Source organism: Erpetoichthys calabaricus, chromosome 11, assembly GCF_900747795.2.
Source record: "Erpetoichthys calabaricus chromosome 11, fErpCal1.3, whole genome shotgun sequence".
In the NCBI taxonomy this organism is placed as follows: Eukaryota; Metazoa; Chordata; class Cladistia; order Polypteriformes; family Polypteridae; genus Erpetoichthys; species Erpetoichthys calabaricus.
Window position 1 is genome coordinate 139,556,504 of NC_041404.2, and position 22,167 is coordinate 139,578,670.

The 22,167-nt window shown below is 40.5% G+C and overlaps 1 protein-coding gene across 1 annotated transcript in view; it reads left to right on the forward strand.

Moving 5' to 3' along the window:
* Positions 1-22,167, forward strand: part of snx29 (sorting nexin 29) — a 477,274-nt gene that overhangs the window by 280,066 nt on the left and 175,041 nt on the right. Inside the window, exon 15 of the mRNA XM_028814109.2 lies at positions 866-966. Coding sequence (XP_028669942.1) covers positions 866-966 — 101 coding nt within the window. The remainder of the gene's footprint in view (positions 1-865; positions 967-22,167) is intronic.

A 22,167-nucleotide genomic window follows, 5' to 3' on the forward strand; every position in this document is an offset into this window, starting at 1 on the left:
CAAGTGAACTCTGATAATTAGCGCAATGGGAAAGTTGCAAAATCAACGGAATGTTCAAGCAAATTGTAGAAAAAATCCCGATCTAAATCCATTAAGTAGTTCTCTCGTGAAAGTCCGACAGACAGACAAACAAACAGGTCTAAAAAAACCATAAGAAATTTCGTACTTGGACCACGAAATTTTTAAAACCATTTCTTAGCGAGCACCTATGGGCCAAAGGTAACCTACATTCCAAATTTCAAGTCCCAAGTCCTCCTGGTTCAGGAGATTTTGTGATGAGTGAGTCAGTGGGATTTGGGTTTTATAGATTTATGTATTTTTACTATTTTTTAAAGAGCTTCTGGGGACAAGTAAAGTTGTAACCTCGGGAGGTGGGTCTACAGTTCAAATGCTTGAGGTCGCCTGAGTGCGTTCTACTCTTGTTCATTCTTGAACATTTTCCTTAGATGGTTTATTAATATTTTAGTGTTAGTGACTGGAACGTATTGAGCTTATGACTGGACATTTAAGAACATGACATGACATTTTTTCATGGACCTCTTGATATTGCTTTTTGTTGTTTGGCACTGGTCATTGTAGACCCCTTTTTTATCAAAAGTTTCATCTTCATTTTGCATGAAAACATAAGGTTAAGAATTGTTATTGGCTTTCACTACAAACTACTTGGGGTAAGTAACTTATTTTTTTTGGGCGGACGGTTCCTTTAAGTGAGGGGTTCACCCCTGTTCTGGACTAAAATGGGTAACTACCTCCCCCATATTAAATGCCTTATGTCTGCTTTTTTTTTGCCATGGAGTTATGCAGATATTTTAATGACTTCTGAGCCACTGGTTGATTCATCAAACGTTGCTTCTTATTTTTATAGGACTCCCTGTGCTCCAGAACTGTGATGGGGAAGCCGTGATTCCAGAGCCCAAGGTGACAGATGAGGACCTTGCAGCCAGTTATGAGAGAAAACTTATTGAGGTAAGGACAAAATACATTTTTACTTTTATTATGCTTTCTTTGTCTCATAGAGGAAATTTACTTTTTACAGAAGCTCCAAAATAAATAAATATAATAAAAACAAAAAAAAAATTCCTCCCCCCCCCCCCCCCAAAACACACACAAAAACTTCAGGCTTGGATAACTGCTGTCAATAAGAGGCTTATAGGTGAAGGTAAGATGAGGTCAGACCTGCTCAGATTGTACTGCAGGTTTTTATAAAAGTCCATTCATATTTGGATAGGGCAGGTACGGCTCGTGGTGGAACATGCCTAATGGACACTTGATTCTGTGTCTGAAGTCTCCAGCTTTCGGAATAATGCATCATTAAGACACTGGTATGGAATTAATCATTTCTATTGCCAGGGTGATGCCACCCATTTTTCTGGGCATTGATGTGGACAAATTCTGTCCGCACTTAAATGTCTTGATCACACATTTTAGTTTTAACTGTTCTGTGCTCCCTTATTGAACATTCACAAAACATCTCCAGTCCCCCTCCTGCTTTTTTCACTGAAGTAGCGTCTGAAATAAGAGGTGTCAGCCGGTTATTTGCAGCATCCAATAATGTCACAGTACCTGAACTTGCCGTGAAGTCGCTTTGAGATCTAACAGTTCAAACAACTTACATGAAAGCAATCGAACATTTCTTATTATATGAAGTCATGCCGGGTCTGAATCCTTTCCATCTTATTTTTATTCTTGCTTCCGGATCTTCACCTCTTCCTTCGCCAGACGAGCTTGGAATCTTTATCCTCGCTGTGGATATTCAACCTTTTCATTTTCTGACAAGCAGTTCTTCCGATAGGGCTGTGAGAACAACGACTCCAGACAATTGAAAAGGTTTGGGGCAGCCACCTGTATAATGTATCATGGTTGCAAAGGGTTAAGTTGAGCAATGTTTACAACGCTGAGTCCAAAACAGAACTCACTTTAGTGAGGCAAGATGGCAGTTTTAAAGGTGCTAACGGGAAGTGACATCATCATTGGTGACGGGACTGGAAGTGATGTCATCAATGGTGCTGGGACCAGACGTGACGTCATCAATGGTGCCGGGACCCTGTGTGATTTCCTGTGGATGGTCTGCAAGAGGTCGAGAGAGGCAATCCGCGCACCCCGCCACCCCCTGGTCTAGCGTGAAACTGCTATCATTTAGGCCCTTCGGCTGTCTCCAAATCACATGTGTGTGACTGGGCGTAGCGAAGCTCTTTAGGTGGTGGTGATTGAAGTGCTACCAGGTGAATATGGGAATGTTTAATAGATCCCACTTTACAGTCTTCAGAGTCTCCTATATTCCATATTATATTTTATACACTCAACGGGTGACATTTCTCAAGTTCACAGTTTGTCGGGGAGGCAGGTGAGGTCAAGTATATATGTCTGTAGCCCAGAGCTTACCCTGGAGTGATCAAGGTAGGTGGAGCTGACCCTAGTGGGCGGTCCAGGTAGGTGGTGTTGACTCCAGTGGGTGGTCCAGGTAGGTGGGGTTGACTCCAGTGGGCGGTCCAGGTAGGTGGAGTTGACACCAGTGGGCGGTCCAGGTAGGTGGTGTTGACTCCAGTGGGTGGTCCAGGTAGGTGGAGTTGACACCAGTGGGCGGTCCAGGTAGGTAGAGTTGACTCTAATGAGTGCCAATGGAGTCTAGCTAGAGACCTCGAAAGCTCTGCCCCATTACACTATGGTTAAGAGTAGCGTTGTGGGAGGTTTATCTACCTCAAATAATGTCCCGTTCTGCCATGCAAGTTAATTCCACCTATTTGGCACTCCATGGGTGGAGGCTCTGGGCTGCGGAGATACCAGACTCCTTGAGGTGGGTGGTGCACAGGTCTGTGTTGACAGCAGCATCTCTTCATTTTAGTTAAAAAATGTGTGGTAACAAGCCAGAGGCCATTTCTTAACATTACTAATTATTAACATTAATTACATTAAAAAAATGATTAATTGTTAAAAAAAAATAAAATGGAGAGAGTCTCTGTAAAGGATGCCGCATTGCGTGGCTAATTTAGAAGTCAATGGCACACAGAAGTGGTCAGTCTCCAGAGGTCTGTGCCATTTACTTTTACATTTTTGTTATTTACATTGCCAGTGTAGACACTTGTGGTAGCATTTGACATGCTACTCCAGTACTGTTTTTAGGAACGATTCTTGGATTCATTAGTAAAACCTGCTGAAGTTTAATTTGAGCTGCAGCTGCCTTTGAACTAGCCAGCAGCAAACAAAATCCCACGAAGGATGGCAAATGTAGAGTAAGGTACCAGAGAGGAGTACAGCACAGCATCGCCTCACCATCTTTCAGGAAAGATTTGTTGATTGATTAGTATGACACTGTTGATTCAGGAACAACACCTCAGGGATGGTCTAGCCTGGGGTGAAAACTGTGTTGATGGAGATCAATAAAGACTGGGAGAAGAACAAGCAACCCCCCCACACCCCCCGCCTCAGTGCCGTGCTTATCAGTTTCTACACTGCTTCACTGCTGAATCATTGATATTACCACGGAAGTTCATCTACAGCAATTTATAAACCAGTAATTATAAAAATAAAGTTCAACATGAACCCAGTCCAGGATTAAGAGTACATCTGTATGATAATAATCTGAATTGATAATATAGTATATTACATCAGATTTAATAAAAGCTATTAATAAACAGTTGGCTAAATATTTTAATTAAAAATGCCCCTTATGAATTGCCTAGCAGTTCATCTATAATTTTATTTCTTTGTTTGTTTATCTCTGGGAATTTTGCACACATTTGTAATAATTAAAGTACACCGAAGAGAGGCTCGATAGAAGCGTACTGAGCTTGCACCGAGTGCATTACTCATGCTGTACATGTAAGCAGCTGCTCTTCATCACGCCTGTCCTCAAGTGTTTCCCGCGCAAAAGACCTTTAGGTTTTCTGCCCCTGCTCGCCCTGCCACATGCTGCTCTTCTCCTCTCACTGATGTTTGAACGAGATTTGGCTGAGGTCTGTCAACAGCTCCGTTGCCTCTCAACAGCTGATTCCAATGTCATTGTGGTAAGCTTCCAGTCCACTGGGCACCACACTAGCTCAACTTTCACAGAAGAAAGTAAATTAGTAGACAAACAAGGATTGCTGATACATGTAGGATCAGCTGCCACTGTTCTTTTTCTGATTTATTTGATATTTCTGTCAGCAACATCCCAGATGAGACCAGTGTCGGTGCAAAGCAGTTTACCCATCAGCATGCTTCACTATTCTCACACGCTCTAATCTGGCTCTTGACAACTCTAGGGTTGTGGCTAAAAAAAAAAAAGGATTCCCTTTGTCTCCGTACTTTGTGGAGTCCATCTGTCAGTCTAATGGATGGATTAACACCTTGGAAAACCAGACTCTCCTGTATGTGTTTGGCATTACATTACTCTCCACATTTACAAGGAGGTTGTTGGCTTGCAGATTTTTAGTTCTGTTTAATTGGGTGGCTGTAAGCCTTGTTCTGAAAAAAGACTTTCACAGCGTGTGCAGTCTTATTTGTGGGAGGATGGACTTCTGCTCATTCTTGAGTTCCTTCATAATTTATATCAGATACGAAAGTACTGCACTTCCCACTTTGGACAGGCTTGTGTTAGTGAAGGATGATATCTTCTTATAGCGTAACATCTGAGAATATTTAAAGGCATGCGAAGAAATACATTCAGTTCTTTTTCTATCTTGCAGCACTCTTTATGGAATACAGAATCTGAGCAGTTCCGAATATTTTTAAAATACCATGCACTAGGAGTAAGTTGTTAAACCATGCATTTATTTATTTACAAATGATATTAAATACACAGTAAATCAGAAATAATCTCGATCATCCTCATCAGATTAACGTTCAATTTCCAGCTTTACCCGCTTTAGCCGGTTGTCCCCCACATCTTTTCCTCTGCTCTCTGTGGTCCTCATCATCCTTTGGGATGTGCCCCTTTCTGTTCATATCATCTGACACATTGTTTTATTGTGCTGGGGCTCTCGGGTGACCCTGTTCCCCTTTATGTAGACCTCAATAGAATTCCCCAAATCACACTGTCAGGATTAACTCCTCCTTTAGTACAACACTTCTCTGTTTCTTTCACATTCTGTAACCCACAGGCAACTCGATAGATACCAGAACAGGCAGGAGAAAATTTTACAAATTAATACACTTGTTACAGACAATATACGCAGACTCTATATATATATATATATATATATATATATAATATATATATATATATATATATATATATATACAGTCAACCCTTGATATACGACCGGCCTGACATGCGAACAACTTGATTTACGACCAAAATGTTTCTTTTGATTTACGACCAACATCTTGCGTTACGACCTGAATGCGGTCACGTGTATCCGCTTGTGCGATTGTAAACAAACAGCCGAGAGTGTTTGTAAGCATCAGTCGGAGCCCAGATACATGTGTTTGTGGACGTAATTTCGGTCAGTGCAGTGATTTATATAATTTTTTTCGATAATTGCTAAGGAAGGAAGAGAAGGTAACGAAAGTGATCACAATCGAAACGACGAAGGAAATTGTGTGGAAATATGAGAGTGGCGTTCGTATGTCCGATCTCGCTAATATGTACAGCATGTCGAAATCCACCATCTCAACAATTTTACAAAGAAAAGATTTGTATAAGGAAACTCCTTCCAAACAATAACCACCTTCCATTTCATTCTGCTCCTCCTCCTCCCTTCCTGCAGCCCAAAGATGTCAACTTAAAGTGAGTACAGTATGAAATTGTTGTTTCTGGTAGGCTAGGCACTTTTTATAACTGTTTGGTACTTTTTATAACTTTTTATAACTTTTTGGTTAGTACATTAGAAAAATTATTGGTGTTTTGGTAAATTATGCACATTATACAACCCTTTTTTTTATTATGAAAAGGTTAAGTAAGTGTTGCTGTGGGAGGTTCGGAATGCATTATGGGTATTTCCATTATTTCTCATGGGAAAAATAGTCTTGAGTTACAACCAGCCCTCGTGAACGAAGTAAGTTCGTAAGTCAAGGGTCCACTGTATGTATCTTCTTATATAATACGCTACCGTGGCTGTTCGTTTGTCTGTCCAGGATTTTAAATCACCTGTAGCTCGCAAACCGTTTCACCTGTTGACTTGAAATTTGGTACATATATACTACGTGATGTCTACTATCCGCTTTCAGGGTGATGAGTTTTATTACTCTTTTTATTTTTATTTTATTTTATTGTAGAATCAACTCTCGGCAGTGCGCAGCAGGGCGGCTGTGCTACGCATGCGTATGGGAGCTGTTCTCATTCCCTACCACCTTTGCTAATCATTCTTGAGGCAGATCGAAGATTTTAGTGCCAGCTTAAGTGAAAAATGAAAGAAAATGTACTAAGTAATTGCAACACAAAAACTAAATCAGTTTTAACGCGAAAAGATGCCGATGAAAGAAGAGAAGCAGCAGGGCGCTAGGGTGGAGAAAAGAAGAGCCGCTCAGGAAGCAGCAAGCGCATCAACCTCTGAGGAAACGAATGCTAAACATAGACAGAGAAAGAAAGAGTCTGAAAACTAGGAATGCTCAAGTCAAGTGTATTCACTGCACGTTATTGTGCAGTACGCCATTACTGGTATATATAGTATATAAAAGCCAAACACCACTGACTCATTAATCACAAAATCTCCCGAACCAGGAGGACTTGGGACTTGAAATTTAGAATGTAGGTTACCGTTGGCCCATTTGTGCTTGCTAAGAAACGATTTTAAAAATTTCATGGTCCAAGTGTGAAATTTCTTATAGTTTTTTAGACTCATTTGTATGTCTGTTCGCTTTTCACGAGAGAACTACTTCACAGGTTTTGATCTGTTTTTTTTCTATAATTTGCTTGAACATTCCGTTGATTTTATGAATTTTGTCATCAAACTAAGTATCATAGTTCGCTTGCGGTACCGATTTATTAGCACGAATCAGAGAGAGACTCATCAGGCCGCAGGGCCCTCCTCACTCATGCGTCTGCCTCAGGGCGTACCCTTAACTCCACTTAGATTTAGATCTTTTTTTTTTTCTATAATTTGCTTGAACATTCCGGTTGATTTTTTTTCTCTCATTGCGCTAAGAATCATAGTTCACTTGCAGGAGTGATATATTCACGCAAATCCGAGACACAGAGGAGGGGAAGGGTGACATCAGGAGTAGAGAGCTGGGCGGGCCCTCCTCACTGTGCTGTTTCACTAATACAAGGCCGTAGCCGCAGGGGATGGCTAGTAATAAATAAAGGTAAAATGAGTGTGACAGAAATACCATTTTAAGCTAAGTAGATAATTGCAATTTGGTGGCTCACTGTCTTATTTTATGGTCTGTCTCTGCCTTTGCTATTGCATGGCCTTTGAATGGAGACAGCGATGGCCTGGCCTCCTCCTCCTCCTCCATGGATGGAAAATGGCAGAGAGAAGAGTGCGAGTGAGCGTGAGAGAGTGTATGCCTTTGCAGGCCTCATTTATCCAATTCTAAAGATCCTTGACAAGCCTTTTTGAGGACTGGGAGTATGTAGCTCTCAATGAACAGCCTCCCCAGTGTAGCCCATCCTTTGTTCCTGTCAGGATTCTCCCCAGTTTCAAACGATGCATAAATGTAGTTTCGGACAAACAAGAAAGAAAAGATATGCAGGTAATGGATTCGTAAACTGCTTCCTCAGCTCCACATCTCTTTAAGAGTCATTACTTCACTTGTCCTTTCCAGTCTAGTATAAAATCTCTGCTGAGTGCCCTGTCATCCTCAGAGCGTGATACTGGCAGATGTTTTCCTTTTTTTTGGTTTAAGACATTATGAGAGTCATGTTTTCAAAGAATTTTATTAGATGTGTTGTATGTATTTATTTTACTCCATTTAATAGGTTGTTGTCCGCAATGGGTGTTGACATTTCCTAATTTTTACTTCTTGCTTCATGTTCTTTTGTGGGTTACTTTAACATGTCTCTATTTTAAAAATGACTAAATCCCCATTGATTTTTAGAAGAAGAGCACTGGCAGGTGGACTAATTTACTCAGGACAATATGAGAAGTCCATGTTAGGGAATATTACGTTCTAATGGTCCTTGACATGCCTCTTTGAAGATTGGGAGTGTGTAGCTCTCAATGAACAGCCTCCCCAGTGTAGCCCACCCTTTGTTCCTGTCAGGATTCTCCCCAGTTTCAAACGATGCACAAATGTAGTTTCAGACAAACAAGGAAGAAAAGAGATACAGGTAATTGAATCGTAAACTGCTTCCTCAGCTCCACATCTCTTTAAGAGTCATCACTTCACTTGTCCTTTCCAGTCCTGGCTCTCTTTACTTGTAGTTTCGGGGGCTTATGGAATATCTAGTGCTTCTGCACACCTGGATGACTCTAGTCAACTCTCCTCCTACTCATCTCAGATGGCCAGAGCACTTAATAAAAGGTCTCGATGCAGGCTCAATAATCCAGGTAAGGAAATTCTAGAAAGTTGATTCAGTTCATCTGGACATAATTCTTTTCCAGGGAGATATGTTACATCACTCATCCAAGTGACTTCCTCAATCTCCCTGAGGAAGAGACTCCGTCTCTGAGGAAGTCAATTGGATGAGTGATGTAACATATCTCCCTGGAAAAGAACTATGTCCAGATGAACTGAATCAACTTTCTAGAACATAATAATAAACATAATATCTGATCTGATATAGTAAGTCATAAATCCCTCCCCACCTGACGAAGGAATGTCTTAGAAAGCTTCAATGTAATTTAAATTGAGATGCTGTTAGACATTAATAAAAAAAAATCACACATACATTAGCGATTTTTCTCCATTACACCATCTCAAACTATTTTGTTTTTGGTCTCCCTCTTGGCCTTGTCCCCTTAAAACTTTTCTAAAGTTAGGCCTTTATTTTCTGGTGCTGTTCCATGCCCCATTGACTCTCATTGGAAAGTGCCAGTACAGAAGAGGTGTTTTTTTTTTTTTTTTATATTTATAGAAAATGCTGCATTTTGGAGCACAATGTCACAATGCAAATGCATATACACCATGTTTGTGACTAACCTGAAAAACACGAATGAACCTTTAACAGTAATTTAGTTGTGGCCGAGTTCTACTTAATGATCCAAAACATAACAAGTCAAACAAACAAGTAGAAGACAATTCATTCTGTGCACATCTGGTTAGCTAATAGCTGAGCTGTCTCAATATCTCATCCACACGCATTCATGTGAAAAAGTAAGCTCACCCCATGAAATATTTTCTTTTTAGCATATGTGGACATTTGAAGATTTGACCTTCATTTAAACAGTGTCTATAGATAGAAGTGATATGACATAACAAGCATCATGCCACATTTACAGTTTTGTAGTTCATTGTATAATTTAAATAAAGATAGCGTATATACTCATGTATTGATCATAAAATCAGACCCCAACTTATACGACCGTTCAAAAATACGACACGTAAATTATTATTTTTACATCTCCTTACCTCCCCCAATCTCCCACCAGTTTCTCAGAAACATTGAATTTTGTTGCAGCAGCACAGTTACCAATTTCTTTCACCACTTTTAATTTAAAACCAGCTTCATATTTTCTTCTGATCAAATGCTCCATCGTAGATAAGGGTTGCTCTTACGATGAAGGTGTATGAGGGTGTGAGATATGAAAAACGGAAAACAGTGCAAATGTCGCTTCGGAAAAGTTGTGGGTATTACCGTGTGGTCACATAGGCACAATACATAGAAAAAAAAGGCATTGTGATCCGTGGTTACTCTCTCAGGTGGGTGTTAGCATATATTAGAATCTCTTGGACCAATAGCGTGAGCTTTCCGCATTCGACTTATACGACCGACATTGTAAAATACCGGAAATTGTATGGTAAAGTCAAGCCCCGACTTATCCATGGGAGAACTGAAACGCGAGTAGATACATTTATCATTACCTCAGAATCCAATTCACAAGCAGTTCTCCTTTAGCTAAGCTCTCCTTCTCAGGGGTGGGGTTTGATTTGTCTTAAATTTTGTTTGGTTATAAATTGATCTATTTGTATGGAATGATTACAATAAAAATTAATTAAAAAAAGATTCTGATTCACATGATTAGAACCTCATTATTGATGACCTCTTCTGAAACTGGCTCATTTAAACAATAGACATTTAGTAGGTTTGCTGTTGGTTGTTGACATGAGTCAACACCACCATGTCGAGATTAAAAGAGCTCTCCGAGACCTTGAGAAAGAAGTTTTTAGATTCCTAGGAGTCTGGGAAGGGATTTCAAAGGATCTTCAAACAAGATAGAAATGGAGAAGATTTCAAACTATTGGCAGATTGTCTAGTCCAGGCTGCCCCGGGAAGTTTGGCCTAAGAGCAGAGCGCAAGATGGATGCTGAAAAAAGTCTCTTGAGAAGTCCAGAATTTCATCACAGAACCTCCAGGTATGTCCTAGCACTGTTGATGTCAAAGTGCACAGGTCTACCTTTAGAAAGAGGCTGCATGAGCTACAGTATATCTACTTGGGAGGTGTGCCAGCAGGAAACTAGAGAGAACATCATCAGGGCAGACTAACATTTGGTCATTACCATCCGGGCAAAGACCAGGACTTCTGGAACAGTGTGATCTGGACGGGGATGGCAAATATAAAGGGATTTGACCAGAATAACCTGATGCCACCTGTAAAGCATTCAGGTGAAAATGCTTAGCTGCATCAGGAATTCTTCATAATTTGAGACCATATGTCAGGAGATTGAAACTCATGTGAAAGTGGACGTACCAGTCATCCACCAAGCCTGGCTGAAAAGACAAAAATGGAGGCTTTTGGATTGGTTAAGTCAAAGCCCAGATCTGAATCTCATCAGAATGCTGTTGAGGGGGATTTGAAATGGGCTGACACCCCTCAAACATCACTCAGAATTCCACTAGCCCAACTTTTGGGATGCCTTTATTTTTTTGAGACACTTGTGGAGTTTGAGACCCCTGCCAAAGTGTCTGATCTTGTGCCTCTTAATTAAGTATGCCCACCAGCCCTCTTTTGGGGAGGGGCACATTAAAAACAAATGAAGTGTTTTTTTGGCACTTTGTGCACAGGTCAGTATATCACTTAATCTGTCACAATCAGACTTTTTAGTAAAAATAGAAGAATAAACAAGCAGAAGCCCAACAAAGAGCACACTGCTCTCCCCCCCCCCCCCCCCAATGGGAAACGGTGACGTCGGCTCCAGTCTCAAAGAAAACGGGGGATTTTTAGCACATTGATTATGTTAATACAGCAAATAGCAGGAAAGCGAATCTAAATCCCTGTGCTTGGCTTTCCATTTGCAGAGCAGGAGAAGTTTATCTAGGACAGATTGAGCCTTGCTAATAATCAAATGCTGAGAAGTCGTTATTATTCCAGCATCGGCTTTGTCTGTGTGGTTTGTTTTTCATTGTAACAAGATCAGCAAGTGGCTCTAATGACTGAAATGACACACTCGGCTGTCTTTGTTAGCCCTTTGCTGCAGTGCCTTTGTAGTATAAAATCTCTACTGAGTGCCCTCTCATCCTCAGAGCGTGATACTGGCAGATGTTTTTCTTTGTTTGGTTTAAGACATTATGAGAGTCATGTTTTCAAAGAATTTTATTAAATGTGTTATATGTATTTATTTTACTCCATTTAATAGTCTGTTGTCCGCAATGGGTATTGACATTTCCTCATTTTTACTTCTTGTTTCATGTTCTCTTGTGGTTTACATTAACATGTCTCTATTTTAAAAATGACTAAATCCACATTGATTTCTTGAAGAAGAGCATTGGCAGGTGGACTAAGTCACTCAGGACAATATGAGGAGTCCATGTTAGAGAATATCCTCTGTTCAGTTATTTTTATATAGTGCCCTGACATAGTGAGCTGTTTTATGAGAATCCATATTTTGGAGTGGTGGCGCTGCTATCTGGAAGTTTGCCGGTTCAAATCCCGTTACTGTCAGAAGGGATCCTACTCCTCTGGGCTCTTCAGCAAGGCCCTTAACCTGAAAATTCCTCAGGTGTGTTGCACAATTGCTGACCCTGTGCTTTGACCCCCAGAAAAGGTCATGCTAAAAGACCTTACCGTCTGGGATTAATATAGTATATCAAATCAATAAACTATACAGTAGAGTCTCGCTTATCCGACCTTTGCTTATCCGACATTCCGTATTATCCGACGTCCCACCACAAAAAAAAAAAAAAACAAAAAAACGCATCAATCGGCAACAAGAACTGCAAGTTGCGAGCATGAGCATAGTCTATTTTTTGTTGCTAAGTTCATTTTTTCAGTTAATTTTTTCTGTTGTTTTGTTGTAAAACATGATTATTAGGTTCGTAATAGATAGATACTTTATTTGTAATGTGTAAAATTATAACATAGTTTGGCGTTTAATAGGCTTTTTCTTAACACCTCCCATTATCCGACATTTTCGCTTATCCGACATTCTGCCGGCCCGTTTATGTCGGATAAGCGAGACTCTACTGTATATATCTGCAGTCTAAGCTGAAATCAAACGAAACTGACTTGACATTCACAGTGTGACACAGAGAGGTGAAGGTACTGATAGATCTGGCAATCTGGAAACAATGTAGATTGAGATCTGAAATTTGATGGGTCAGTTTGACCCATTTTTGTGTTTTCAAAAAGTTTAAAGATAAATAAATAAGACTAAATTGTATCTGGTCAAGATGAAACTTTGTATAGCTTCTGAAAAATAAAGTTTTACCTTGCTGTACCTTTTGGGTCAGTTATGACCCACCATCTATTTTAATGGATTTTTCCACTGCTTTTTGGGTAGTTTGTTTGGTCACAACCTTTAAAAGCATCTTTTCTGCACTCAGATTTGTTAAGGTTTTTGCTAAAGCACCCTCACTTTACATAAAGCAAAAAGCTTTTCAAAGTCCCATTTTTGTACAGATGCTACACATTTTGAACATACTGTAGCAGAGTCTTTTGGATCACTGTTCAGTCTCATGGGTTTTCTACCACATTTAGAGTAGTTTGTTCACAACCCAAAAAAATCACCTAAATGCCATCATTTCAACTCAGAGCCCTATCTCACAAAATTCCCCAACATTTTGTCCTGTTGTTACCATTTTAAACACTGCCATGTCTTTTGGGTCAATTTTTATCAACTATATAGTATTTCTTGAACTTCTGCAAAAGCTAATTTTCCACTAGGAGAAGCAAAGTTCTTTCTATCGTTCATTCGATTGTTCTGTCGTTTTTTTTTTGGCATTCTCTTGTTCTACTTTAGTGGATTTTACTCTCCATTTAGGGGTACTGTTTGTTTACATTCCATGAAAACATCCTAAATGTGATGTATTAGTGATAATCCTGAGTTTTAGAACACATGTTATGATGGTCAACCAATATAAAATAGGTTTGTGATGATAAATCTGACATTCAGAGAACCAAAAAGGGGTGTCAGAATCAGGTCAGGAAAGACCTGAAGGCACTGCATCGAGTCAGAACTCAGACGCTATGAAGGTTAAAACTTTACAGAGCCACAAGACATATCTAATATAGCGAGGACCGAACATTGTATGTATTGAACTCCTTTAAGGGTGCCCACTGTCACATATACAGAAAGCCCACCCCTCTGACAGGAGACTTGCTTCAATAAAATCTAAACAGTTTAATTTTGTTGTAGTTGTGGTGAGTTGCAGAGCGCTATGTCTGAGTTACTTCAAGTGTGTCACACTTACACAACTGACAGTCACAGACATTTGTCTTGACTGCTGTCAAATATGATTTTCACTATTTGATTATTAAATTATTATCCATTTTACTGTTAGATACTGTCCTCAGCACTCTTAGAAGGCATTTTAGTTAAAGCCTTTTGATCTGTTAAGCTTAGGTATCCAGAGTAAGCCAGAGTAGTAGGCATTCTGACCCCAAGGGTCTGTTTATCAGTAACTTGCAAGGACATGAGAAATGCCCACTAATCATACACTCCTGTAATTAACTGTGTATTTAAGAAGTACAATCAGTAGTTGTAATTCAGTCATCTCCTTTGTGGTACTGTGGTGACTCCTTGCGTGTGATAATTCAGGTTTCTCCCCATCCCACCTCTGTGTTCCTTTCTGAACTTGATCAAATTCCTTTATCTGTACTTCAGTCGTAGTTAAATGTCTGTACAATAATGTACTGAATCCAGCTGTTGTAAGTTACCACTTCTTTCCTTCCTAGGGTTGCCAGCCTGTATATAGTATATTATATTGTTACATTCGGGTTACAGGGTTACACAGAAGACAGGCTGGAGTAGTCTGAGCAAACAAATGTTTTATTTTGGTACTTGGAGGAACAGCACTCAAGTTTTATTCAAAACAGGAGCCTTTATTCAAACACGCAACTCCTGGGTTAGTCTCTCCAGCTCCGCTTCTTAAGCTTTAAAGAATTCATGGGTGTCTGGAAAGGAGGAAATTCATCTGCAGGGAGAGAGGCGCAGTGGGGTCCTAGACCGGGTCAGACACAGTCAGTACAGGACAGAGGACAGATCAGCAGGTGAGTAAGGTGGCTGTAAAGATTTGTAATCAAGGTGCGATGAGTGCTTCACATGGTATGATGGCAGCTGATTCCTCATTTGGCAGTCCAGGGAAGTGTTTCTTTTGCTTTAGAATCCTGTATAGAAGAGTGTTTGACTCGGGGGTATTTTTTTATTTTTATTTTTTTGGGGGGGACATTATAACAGTGTATACAAGAGTGTCTTTGTGCCGGATGATGAGGCACAGCGTGAACACTCACAATGTAAGGTGTCTTGATAACTAAATGGGCCCCAAATCTTATGTGACAACATAAACCAGAGAGTATCTCCAGACACAGTGTCAAGCAGAAAATCTAGTTATCATTTCTTATACAAAATAAAAAAGGCAGAAGAAACAACAGGCTGATTTGCCCGTCCAATTTAATTTAATGCATTTGAAGTGAACACTTTACGCTTTCGTGGTAGTGCAATACACAGCTAAATAAACTGTCTGTCCTAATTAGTAGGTGGAAGTGAATTTCATTTGTGCTTCAAACCAATTAAGCCTGAAACCTGAATGACCAAAACACTGATGACAAGCAGTGGTGACAACTAATGCTAAATGTTAGTGAAATACATCCAGGCTAAACAGTGTGGATGAGGCCCCGCTCACACACACACACATGCAGACCTATATAAGGCTTTAATTCACAGACATTTTGAAAGCCCCCTGGATTCAAAAGGCTGGGAGTGGGGTTGGCCGGAGGGAAGATTACAAGGAGGGAGCCAGCAGAAATGTTCACAGCTCTGGAAATGGAAGCAAGCATTGTGATTTAACAGGTTACCTTTGACATACACAATTCGCAAAAAGCTGGGACAGTAAGGAAACAAACAAATGATTTCTTTGAATTCTATTCACCCTGCTACTATGTTGAAAAGTATAAAACAACACACTATTGTGCTTGTAAGAATTACTTCTGAATGCTTTGAAAACAATTTTTTTTTTTCCGTCCATCTCATCTCCTCTAACTCAACAGTACAAGAAAACTCTCACCGGCTCTTCTTGATGTCTAGTTTTGCAGGACATCAAGCTTTTTTGGGGATCCCCCTATTTTTGGCAGTCAAGACACAAAACACTCCATTTTAGGACATTTTTGGGCCATAGTTTGTGCAGGAAATTATACCCTTATGATAAAGAATGAAAGTGTCTTCAGCAGAAATGATCAGAGTGCACACCACATCAACCAAGGGTTCACCCCCTAATAGGAAATGAGGGGTCAAAGTTACTCCTTCCCACAAAACTTAATAAAGTTTATTAAAAGGTAATAAATGCATGTGTAGTGTCATTTTGCTCCGTTTCAAGGTTGCTGATCACAAATATGATCATGTTTTTGATGTTTGATTTTTTTTACCGGTGGTCCTAGCCCTCTAAGAGCCACTCCCAAAAGGTTAAAAATGACAAATTTTAAACATAAGCTTGTGGGGTATCGTTTTAGACTATTTCAAGGTCACCAATAACGAATATGAGGTTATTTTTCATTTTTGATCCTTTTAGTAGCCCTCTATGGACCTCCACCAGAGGGTGAAAAATGAAATTTCTTTTAAAATCAAAAATAGTTAGACTTCAAACATTTATATTGAAGATTACATTTTAATATTTCAAACTAGGGGCCTTCGCCACCTGCACGCTTCGCTCGACAACCCCCAGGCCTGTGCTACGAGCCAGCCTCTTCACGTCTCTGCCGTCTCCCACCAAACAACAAATCTTTTAATTCTCGCGGATACGCCTCTTCATTGGGAAGAAACACTACTTTTCCCTGATGGCAACACGAATTAGACGATCTACAAGTCTCCGGCTTCAAGTTTAAAGCCAAACAATATCTACACACTTCTGTCATATCACCGATGTCCACATATTCAATCTTTGTGCTGTTCTGCTATTTCACCGATCCATTTGTTAGCGCTAATGTCATCTTTACTATCAGTTTTTTGAGACTTTTTAATTTTAGTACTTTCATTATCTCTAACCTGCTCTGCATGTGTATCACACCAACGTTTTTGAACCTCTTTACGACGTTCTACTTTGTCTTCTACTCTTTGTCTTTTATTTCTGACCCCGCTTGGAGCTGAGAGCTCAGGAACTGTGTCAGACAACTGCATTCACACGAATGAGAAGTGATTGGACCGTGGGCGTGGTTGTCAGTGTTTGAGAGCAGGGTGGGACTTATCAAAGTCTTGTCTCGCAGGACCTCAAATTGTCTCTAGCGGGAGTTGAAATTACAGTGGACCCTTGACTTATGAACTCAATTCGTTTGTGAGGGCTGGTTGTAACTCAAGTTGGTTGTAAGTCAAGACTGTTTTTCCCATAAGAAATAATGGAAATGCCCTTAATGTGTTCCAAACCTCCCACAGCAACACTTAACTTTTTTTAATAGAAAAGGGTTGTATAATGTGCATAATTTACCAAAAACACCAATAAGTTTTCTAATGTACTAACCAAAAAGTTATAAAAAGTGCCTAGCCAACCATTTAAGTTGACATCTTTGGGTTGCAGGAAGGAGGAGGAGGAGAATGAAATGGAAGGTGGTTATTGTTTGGAAGGAGCCTCCTTATACAAATCTTTTCTTTGTAAAATTGTCGAGATGGTGGATTTCGACATGCTGTACATATTAGCGAGATCAGTTATACGAACGCCACTCTCATATTTCCACCCAATTTCCTTCTTCGTTTCGATTGTGATCACTTTCTTTACCTTTGTTACTTTCTCTTCCTTCCTTAGCAATTATTGAAATAAATTATATACAGTAAATCACTGCACTGACCGAAATTACGTCCACAAACGCATGTATCTGGGCTCCGACTGACGCTTACGAATGCTCACAGCTGTTTGTTTACAATCGCACAAGCGGATACACGTGACCGCATTCGGGTCGTAACACAAGATGTTGGTCGTAATTCAAAACAAAAATTTTGGTCATAAACCAAGTTGTTCATATGTCAGGCCGGTCGTATATCAAGGGTCGACTGTATCTTAGAGAAAGTCTCGTCCCAGGATTTCCTTTCATAATAGAGAGATATTTGATGTCAACATTCAGGGAGAGGTGGTTGTCATTACACAGTACAGTCAGGCATTTTACCTCCCTGTGGTAGGCAGCCTCCTCTTCATCACTGATGATGTCAGTCATGATGGTGTCATCCGCCAACTTGATGATGCTGCTGCCCTAATGCTCTGCTACATAGTCATAGGTGGACAGGCTGTATAGCAGTGGGATGAGCCTTTAGGAACGTTGATGTTGTTGGACAGCATGGTAGGAGCTCTTTTTGACTTTTCTCACTAACTGGGACCTCTTTGTCAGAAGGTCTGACATCCAGCCACAAATGGAGCTCCTCAGATCACGGTCTTCAAGCTTCAACATCATTCTGGGGGGCACAATGGTGTTGAAGGCAGAACTATAGTTGATGAATAGCATCCCGACTAGAGCTACGCAGTATATCAGTACTGAAAAACCCAAATTTAAAATGGCACTTTATTAGCATCACTGTGGTTTGCAGTACCAGAAGAAAATGTTTACTTACAAACACCTCGCGCTGTGCTGTTTATCAGTGCAATCTGAACTCCAAGGACATTACAGATGTCTCAGAGCAGCCTGCAGGGAGATAGAGGTGCCATCATCCACAGATCTGTTGCACCAGTGTACAGACTTTACCAGCTCAAAGTTAGGAGAGATTTTGTGGTTACGTGTGCGCACACTTGAACTTTTCACTTTTTTTTCCCCAGCAGACAGTTGCATGTCGAAGCTCACAGAGCTGGTAGTATCACATTATGCAAAAAGTCTTCCATTTTCACAAAGGCCTTGGATAATCGCTTGGCAAATAACTAATGGAGTGAGTTATTAAGGAATCCCCTAGAAAAACATCGCATCCATAAAGTGCACCCATAAAGGAGTAAAATGAAATTAAGTAAAATCAAATTCATTGTAATTTCTCATAAGATGATTTTATCCTCTCACCAGGGACACATTTGTCCCCAGGATGAGGAAATGGCAGCAATGCCTCATGCAGCAGATGAGTCCCAAGGGTGGCTCCTGCTGGCGCCAGCATGTTGGTTTTATGAAATCACGCTAGCACTTGTAACCCAATTTAAAGTTGCATCGGAAGGGCACATCTTTTTCTTTTAGGAATTTGCAAAAGTGTTGTTTATTATGTCTGGCTGTTCAGTTACAGATCATTAAAGGCCCGAGAATTCAACGGGTTGGCCATGCTTTCATTTTCTTGGTGGAGACCACATTATCTCAGCTTCTTCAGTTATTAATTATTTTAGCATCATTTGTTGACTCGTTCGAGATGAGCGCCACTGTCTTGAATGGCCTGCTCTCATCCGAACCAATTCTCGTTCAGTTACACTTGTTACATCTGTTCTCTGAGCTGTGGACATGACAATGGATGTGTCACGCTTTGGTGAGCAGCAGGGCCTGTGCAGGCAATTGAGTTGTTCAGAATAAACTGAATTTCTGGTTTAAAATGATCACCTCCCTGCAAGAGGCACTTTTCTGGCTGTGCTCTGCAGTTTGTAGTTTCATGTTCTGCTGACTTATTGATCGAGTAAATATGACTGCTGCCAACATCATCATCTATCTCTTTTAACAATGATAGGAAGGATCTCGGCGTGCTTTCCATGTTTCCTTTTGCCGGGGAAAAAAAAAAAAGTTTTGTCTTCAACTTCTTGAACTAGAGGGCAATTCTGAAAAGCATGCACATCAATTTGGGAAGGTGTTTCGAGTACAAAAATGAAGATTTCAGAGGGAAGAAAAATACCAGGGATTTTTGCTCTTGACAATTTCATTCTCTCCTAGACAAACAAAGCGAATCCGCTCCTGAGTGTGATGTAGTAAATGAAAACAGTTTGTTTGGTGTTTTGTAATATATATTTTTAATGAATTTAGGTGTTTGGCAAAAAAAAAAATGTCACAACACTATTTTTACTTCAGTCCATTCTTGACCAATGCACCTTTATTACTGTACGTAACTGTTTTGAAATGTCCTGCTGATAAATTTCATCATGGAGAGGTGGGTCTGGTAATAAACCCTTCCTCACTTTAGGAGCCTTTCTTAATGTAGACCAGAATATGCCAAGCCTTTTGACCCTAGTCGTCGTCTTCTTCTGGCTGCTCCCGTTAGGGGTCGCCACAGCGGGTCATCTTCTTCCATATCTCCCTGTCCTCTCCATCTTGCTGTGTTACACCCATCATCTTCATGTCCTCTCTCACCACATCCATAAATCTTCTCTTAAGCCTTCATCTTCTCCTCTTCCCTGGCAGCTCTGTCCTTAGTACCCTTCTCCCAATATATCCAGCATCTCTCCTCTGCACATGTCCAAACCAACGCCATCTCGTCTCTCTGTCTTTGTCTCCCAACCGCCCAACCTGAGCTGACCCTGTAATGTCCTTATTTCTAATCCTGTCCATCCTTGTCACCCATATTCTGCCACCTCCAGCTCTGTCCCCTGTGCCACCATCTCCAGCCCACATAACATAGCTGGTCTCGCTACCATCCTGTACACCTTCCCTTTCACTCTTGCTGATACCCATCTGTCACAAATCACTCCTGACACACTTTTTCACCTACTCCACCCTGCCTGCACTCTCTTCTTCACCTTTCTTCCACAATCTCTGGTACTCTGTACTGTTGATCCCAAGTATTTAAACTCATCCACCTTCACCATCTCTACTTCCTGCATCCCCACCACTCCTCTGATCTTCCTCTCATTTACACACATCTAAGTCATGTCATGTTCCTGCTAACCTTCATTCCTCTCCTCTCTGGAGCATATCACCACCTCTCCAGGGTCTCCTCAACCTGCTTCCTGCTCTCACTACAGATCACAATGTCATCCGCAAACATCATAGTCCACAGGGACTCCTGTCTAATCTCGTCTGTCAACCTGTCCCATCAACACTGCAAAAAGGAAAGGACTCGGAGCCGATCTTTGATGTAATCCCATCTCCATCACTCCTACAGCAGACCTCACCACGGTCACACTTCCCTCGTACATATCCTGTACAACTCTTATGTACTTCTCTGCCCCTCACGACTTCCTCATATAATACCACAGCTCCTCTCAGTCACCCTGTCATGTGCTTTCTTCAGGTCCACAAAGACGCAATGCAACTCCTTCTGGCCTTCTCTATACTTCTTCATCAACATCCTCAGAGCAAACATCACATCTGTGGTGCTCTTTCTTGACACGAAACCATCCTGCTGCTCACTAATCATCACCTCCCTTCTTAACCGAGCTTCCACTACTCACTTCCACTACCTTTTGACCCTAGTACTTTGTATATAAACTATTGTTTTGTCATGTTATACTTTAGCTGTAGTTTTTAGTCAGATTTTGAAATTTCTGTTGTTGCACGAAAGGCTTTTTGCTTGCCTTTAGGTTTCATTTCAGTCCTGTGGTAATGTCACACACTATGTGATGCAAGGCCACATTTTGTCTTTTGTATCAGAAAATTTGATACAATGAAATTTTGTTTCAAGCCTACTTCTGACCATAACATATGATTGATTGATAGATGCACTTTATTTGTCACCAAGGGGAAATTAGAACTTTACAGAAATTCGAGAGAGGGAAAGAGAAATATATAAATAATATTTAAAGAATAAAACAAGCAGCAACCCCCTAAACATACATTAAAACGTCTGGCTTGGATACTGGAGAGCTGCTGCAGTCACTTTCAGGACTGTAGATGGCAGTAAGATGGTCAGACCTGTCCAGATGTAACATCTGAATGCAGTAGGTCCAGCTTGTTGTGTCTGAAAAAGTAACATGCCATTAGACGTTGGTTCGGAACGTCTTCAGACCCTCTACTTCTTTTACCCCTCTGTGTGATTATATCTTGCATTAAGTAGCATCCAGAATACGTTTAAGCTGGTTCTCCATAATAAACAAATGGCACAGTACCAGGAACAGTCCGTGACTCACCGAAAACACGTAAAAGTTCATCCAACTTGTTTAAAAGCAATCTATTATTCCCCATTTATGAACACGGGCCAGGTCTGACTCCTTTCCACCTTATTTTTATCCTTGCTTCATATCCTTATTTCATTTTTGGCCGAGCTGCTTCTGTGATAAGGTGAATATGTTTCCCAATTGGACATTGTCTTTTATGATTTAAACCACAATGGACTTAGAGATCCAAAATAAGACTTTGTAGTTTGTGACATTAACGTATCTTTTCTACTTGTGAAGCACTTTGAACGTCCAGTATCTACTATAGCGGGGTTTCTTAAACTAAGATTCCCGGGTTGCCGCCATTGGGTCATGAGTTACTGTTGTATTTAATGAGAATGGGTCACGGACGGTTTGTGAAGTGGGTTGTGTTGCAACGTCAGTGGTTGATAAAGCAATCGACATTGCTCCGACAATCACCCACAATTAAGACCCTGCCCCAAAAATAATTGTTCTCGATCTTCCAAGGGGGACTGACCCAAAGGTCTGCTCAGACGATTGTTCATATATGACAACAACAACATTTATTTATATAGCACATTTTCATACAAATAATGTAGCTCAAAGTGCTTTACATGATAAAGAGGAAAAAAAGACAAAGTAAGAATTAAAATAAGACAACACTAATTAACATAGAATAAGAGTAAGGTCCGATGGTCAGGGAGGACAGAAAAAACAAAAAAAACTCCAGAAGGCTGAAGAAAAAAAATAAAATCTGCAGGGGTTCCAGACCATGAGACCACCCAGAC